This window comes from Pistacia vera, unplaced genomic scaffold (assembly GCF_008641045.1).
Source record: "Pistacia vera cultivar Batoury unplaced genomic scaffold, PisVer_v2 Contig495, whole genome shotgun sequence".
Taxonomy (NCBI): domain Eukaryota; kingdom Viridiplantae; phylum Streptophyta; class Magnoliopsida; order Sapindales; family Anacardiaceae; genus Pistacia; species Pistacia vera.
The window spans coordinates 454054-460053 of record NW_022196329.1 but is presented as its reverse complement, the minus strand read 5'-3'; the positions used below and the strand labels follow the sequence as shown (position 1 = coordinate 460053).

The following is a 6000-nucleotide window of genomic DNA, read 5'->3' as shown; positions in this document are numbered from 1 at the left end:
AAAAAAAAAAAAAAAAAAAAAGCAGCTTGCAGCATGAGGTATGTAAATGTAATGGCAAGCAACCGATACATATATACAGTTGAAAAGCTTGAAGAGGTAGTTTACATTGAATAATCTCACACATTCAGCCACCTTAACGTCTTTTATTTCTTCTTTTATGGACACAAGAGTGGAATCCGATCAAGCACAACATTAAACAAAGCTAATTCACAGCTTAACTAAGATACCTAGCCCTAAATCCTAACAATAAAAGTAAATTATTAGTGTCAGTAATGCAGAATAATTGAGTCGAACAAGCTTAACACAAGGCACCACACCGCACTACAGTAAACAATAACTTAAAATCAGTAACTCTCCTGGCAAAAACATCAAGAAGCTTTACCCAACATACACCAATTCTCAAACACAAGAAAACCCCATTTTTTTGAAACACTAAATTCAACACAAAACCAAAGACAAATTCACAGTAAAACCAACAGATCACAACACAATAAACAAAACCCAGAAAGGGAAACAAGAAATAAGAGCTGAATACTTACATAAAAGCAACAGAAACACAAGTAGAAGAACCATGTTGTGACTGAGCTTCAGAGACACCCCTTCACTCATGCCTCCCCAAGTTCACTTTTTTATTGAACTTCCAAAACAAAAACAGTACCCAAACACAAAATGAAACAAAAAAAGGGGAAAGAAACAGTTAAAAGAAACGTTAACAAGCTCCTATCTTGAAATTGAGAGAAGGGACAGTGTAGTGGGTTAGAGATAAAAGCATAAAAGACATGATTATGAACAGAGAGAGAGAGTGTAGTAGAGAAGCCATGAATGAGCTCAAAGTGAGTGGGACCCAAAAGCAGCACCAGAAATAGCTGTGAGTGGACCCTACTGAGGCTTAAAACTCAGATATAACCACTGCTTGCATTAACGCCATCATTCATCAATTGCCTTTCCTTTCTTTCTCTCTAATTCATTTCAATTTCCAGGAGAATCACATATAGGTCCACTAAAACCAAGAAAGTAACACTTTATGCCCTCTCAGACTCTCAGTTAAAGAGCAAAGAATTTGCTGATAGGGGTTAAAGTGTTATTTTTTTTCATTTTAGTTGGTATGGAGTTAAATATTAGGGACCCATATGTGATTATACCTTTCATCTTCATCCACTAGTCGGTTGGCCATGGTTGACAGGTGTGAGATTTGGTTTGCTTATTTATTCTTTCTTCTGGTGTTAGTTACTTGGGCATTTAAAGCTTGCTCTTTCTTTGTCTTCTGTATTAAACACAACAAAATTTTCCCTGATTTCAGACTTATTTGATCTTTGAGCAAATTTGTACCTCCCCTGATTTTTGTATAATTAAAAGAAGGCCATATAGTTTGGCATTATTACTAATCTCCCCATATTAATGCCACTTACATTCAGAGATCTCTAAACTCACTCTTCGGATCTTTATTTAAAACTGTAATTTTTCATAATCAGTAATTTTTTAAAAGAGGTAAGACTACACTTACCGATTTTGCATACCAACTCCTCGTCTCGACTGATATGGAATGTGACGTGTTAGACTGAGGACTCCCTATGTCGCACTTCACATCAATCGGTATGCAAAATCAGTAAACGTAGTATTTTCCTTTAAGAAGTGAGAAACAATGTCTTTTAATTATACAGGTGTTTATGAAGAAACTTAAACCCAAATTCTAAAGGAAAAATCACTATTGGGTGATCTAACAATCAACTAGGACTTTTAGGTGTATTACTCAAGAGGTCCTGAGTTTGATCAACTTGTGTTACTAATAGGGGTGACCATTAAGGGGATTTATCTGGCTATTAACTTCAGGACCTCAGGAGATTAGTTGAGATGCATGCAAGCTAGTCTGAACACTAGGGACATAGCCAGGATTATGAGTCAGTGGGTTCAAAACATCAAAATTGATAATTTTACAATAAAATATATACTGAAGTAATAAGCATAAAAAAATGTACTTTTAAAAGTTATATATACCAAATTATCAATTCTACAATTGTCCTCGACGTTTTTTCATATTCTAAAAACATTGCATAATCTCCAAATCTCTACAATTTAGGGTTTTATTAATTCTTTAAAACCATTCTAAACTAAATCAATAACTAGCCAAAATTTATCAAACTCAACTTAAAACAACAATTAATTAACTCATACATCAACATAAACAAGGTTAAATCAAAACCCACATTAAAATTTAGTAATTTAATTTTCCGATTTCAAACTCATTTATTAAACTCAACAAAAATTCATAGTTCATGATCTTTCATCAATTAAGAAAGCTAAAAGAAAAGAAGTTTAAGTAAAAAATAAATAAATAAATAAAATGAGCATTATCTTATCTCGTAATCCAAAAGAGTGACCTTTCTTGAGTATTTAACCAAAGGAAAAATATAATATGAGAGAAAATGAGAGAAAATTAAGAAGAGAGAAAAGTTAAAAAATAGTTAATTAATAATTCATGAGATTAATATGAAATTAAATTGGGTTAAAATTATAAAATTTATAAAATATTAATCTTTTTCTGAAATTTTAAAAAAATTTAGTGGGTTAAATTGAACCCACAACTATCTATGTGCTACGTGCCTGTCGGACGCCCTCGGTTACAAGGAAAAAAAAAAAAAAAAAATCTATAGGAAAGAGTCTACCCCGGTTCGATATGCCGGATCCATGTCCCGTGGCCACCCCAAATAAGAGAAATTATGAATTGGCTATGGAACTTGATTGAGTACAAATACAATAAATTTACAACTCAAGAAATGTGAAACAAGAATATGGAGACGATAAGAACTTCTGTACAATAAAATCTCCAGATCATAGCCTAATGTTTTTAACTTTTAACATGTACAATACAATTGAACAACTCATTGGTTAATTAATTAATTAATCAACCTCTGGAATGCTCTGTAAGACCGGCCTCCATGACCGTTGGTGCTCTAGATGATGATGATGATCGATATTAGCATCAATCAACTTTTCCAAGACTTGTTTAAGAGACAAACCTTGCATGTCAACTCTATGCACCAACTCCTCCAGCTCCTTCTTCGAAATCTTTATCTTCACCTCCCGCGTCGATGGAGACGACGACGATAACGAACTCGAACTCGAAAACCCTCCCTTTTCACTCAGCAGCCTCCGCTTCTCTACGTTAACATCGCCGGCATTTCGCTCACCATGCTTATCATCATCAATATCATCCATTACTCTACCCCTTGAGGAGAACTCCCAATCATCGCCAGCCCACACCATGTTTGATGACTCACGCCTAATACAATTTCCCATTTGAGATTTGAAGTTTATTTTAATATTTATTTATTCTTTTGTGAGAAAGAAGAGATTTCGAAACTGATTCAATCTGTTTATATATACACAAANATTGGGTGATCTAACAATCAACTAGGACTTTTAGGTGTATTACTCAAGAGGTCCTGAGTTTGATCAACTTGTGTTACTAATAGGGGTGACCATTAAGGGGATTTATCTGGCTATTAACTTCAGGACCTCAGGAGATTAGTTGAGATGCATGCAAGCTAGTCTGAACACTAGGGACATAGCCAGGATTATGAGTCAGTGGGTTCAAAACATCAAAATTGATAATTTTACAATAAAATATATACTGAAGTAATAAGCATAAAAAAATGTACTTTTAAAAGTTATATATACCAAATTATCAATTCTACAATTGTCCTCGACGTTTTTTCATATTCTAAAAACATTGCATAATCTCCAAATCTCTACAATTTAGGGTTTTATTAATTCTTTAAAACCATTCTAAACTAAATCAATAACTAGCCAAAATTTATCAAACTCAACTTAAAACAACAATTAATTAACTCATACATCAACATAAACAAGGTTAAATCAAAACCCACATTAAAATTTAGTAATTTAATTTTCCGATTTCAAACTCATTTATTAAACTCAACAAAAATTCATAGTTCATGATCTTTCATCAATTAAGAAAGCTAAAAGAAAAGAAGTTTAAGTAAAAAATAAATAAATAAATAAAATGAGCATTATCTTATCTCGTAATCCAAAAGAGTGACCTTTCTTGAGTATTTAACCAAAGGAAAAATATAATATGAGAGAAAATGAGAGAAAATTAAGAAGAGAGAAAAGTTAAAAAATAGTTAATTAATAATTCATGAGATTAATATGAAATTAAATTGGGTTAAAATTATAAAATTTATAAAATATTAATCTTTTTCTGAAATTTTAAAAAAATTTAGTGGGTTAAATTGAACCCACAACTATCTATGTGCTACGTGCCTGTCGGACGCCCTCGGTTACAAGGAAAAAAAAAAAAAAAAAATCTATAGGAAAGAGTCTACCCCGGTTCGATATGCCGGATCCATGTCCCGTGGCCACCCCAAATAAGAGAAATTATGAATTGGCTATGGAACTTGATTGAGTACAAATACAATAAATTTACAACTCAAGAAATGTGAAACAAGAATATGGAGACGATAAGAACTTCTGTACAATAAAATCTCCAGATCATAGCCTAATGTTTTTAACTTTTAACATGTACAATACAATTGAACAACTCATTGGTTAATTAATTAATTAATCAACCTCTGGAATGCTCTGTAAGACCGGCCTCCATGACCGTTGGTGCTCTAGATGATGATGATGATCGATATTAGCATCAATCAACTTTTCCAAGACTTGTTTAAGAGACAAACCTTGCATGTCAACTCTATGCACCAACTCCTCCAGCTCCTTCTTCGAAATCTTTATCTTCACCTCCCGCGTCGATGGAGACGACGACGATAACGAACTCGAACTCGAAAACCCTCCCTTTTCACTCAGCAGCCTCCGCTTCTCTACGTTAACATCGCCGGCATTTCGCTCACCATGCTTATCATCATCAATATCATCCATTACTCTACCCCTTGAGGAGAACTCCCAATCATCGCCAGCCCACACCATGTTTGATGACTCACGCCTAATACAATTTCCCATTTGAGATTTGAAGTTTATTTTAATATTTATTTATTCTTTTGTGAGAAAGAAGAGATTTCGAAACTGATTCAATCTGTTTATATATACACAAATAGATGATGATTAGCCTTAGCCAACTTCCACGAAGATTACATATTTAAGAGTATTATATGGATTTGCTACGTAGGATTTGGTCTTACGTGGAAATATTTAAGAGTTTGGTTAGTTGACCAAAAATATTGAACGGCTAGCGGCTAGGTTTTCCCACGGGATCGAGCTGCTGATCTGATCATTCATGATGTCAACAAACTTAATCGGCTCCAATATGTAACTCTAGGTTTTGAGATTTAAACTCGTGACGTGGGACGGTGGATATGGGTGGTTCAGTGTACTCAGCGTGTGGAGTGGCTTGAAGCAATAACTTATAGAGGGGGTTGACCAGCTGGCTAGCATATGCAAAAGGAGAGAAAAGTGGAGAAGAAGAAGAGTATGAAATGGATTAAGAGGTGGCATAATCTGTAAGTGTGAACAAAGACATGGGAAGGGAATCCTTGACTTTCTTTGATTTATTCTCACCTTCCCCTTACCCCATCTTTGATAAATGACCTTAACTTATTTTCTTAACCTTTGATTCCTTTCTCACTGCTATTCACATTTCCTTTCATATATCTTCATCATCAACAGATTAATTTACATAAACAAAAAATGTGTAGATGTTTTGTTAATCAAACGCCAAATTTTCAGAAGCAATCAAGGTTCCTTCTTGTTCAATTCTTCTTAATTGATTGCTGTTAATTAATTAATTAATCAATCCACCACCTACATAAAATTATATATTCGTTAATCCATAGTTTATAATTCTTTGAAACATTTAAAATTTTAAATTATCCTGTACTCTAAGTTTCCTTTCCTTCAATGTGAAGTTGGATTGGTTTATTTCTTCATAATTCTCTTGATACAATACAAGCTGTTTTGCATGCATGTATGTGTATTTTTTTTTTTTTTTTTTTAATCATCAGAGATGTCCGGATCATTTTACGC

At 33.5% G+C, this 6000-nt stretch overlaps 2 protein-coding genes across 2 annotated transcripts; both read right to left on the bottom strand.

Moving 5' to 3' along the window:
• Nucleotides 1-2898: 2898 nt before the first annotated feature.
• Nucleotides 2899-3297, bottom strand: LOC116105208. Its single transcript, XM_031391642.1, has one exon. It carries the CDS (start codon nt 3295-3297, stop codon nt 2899-2901), a length of 399 nt encoding a protein of 132 aa, XP_031247502.1.
• A 1284-nt stretch (nt 3298-4581) lies between these two features.
• LOC116105207 lies at nt 4582-4980 on the bottom strand. The gene has a single exon (XM_031391641.1). The coding sequence runs from the start codon at nt 4978-4980 to the stop codon at nt 4582-4584; it is 399 nt and encodes a 132-aa protein (XP_031247501.1).
• Between the last annotated feature and the right edge of the window lie 1020 nt (nt 4981-6000).

Bases quoted from the DNA above. Each gene is read 5' to 3' on its own strand.
- LOC116105208 (XM_031391642.1), bottom strand. From the start codon at position 3,297: ATGGGAAATTGTATTAGGCGTGAGTCATCAAACATGGTGTGGGCTGGC.
- LOC116105207 (XM_031391641.1), bottom strand. From the start codon at position 4,980: ATGGGAAATTGTATTAGGCGTGAGTCATCAAACATGGTGTGGGCTGGC.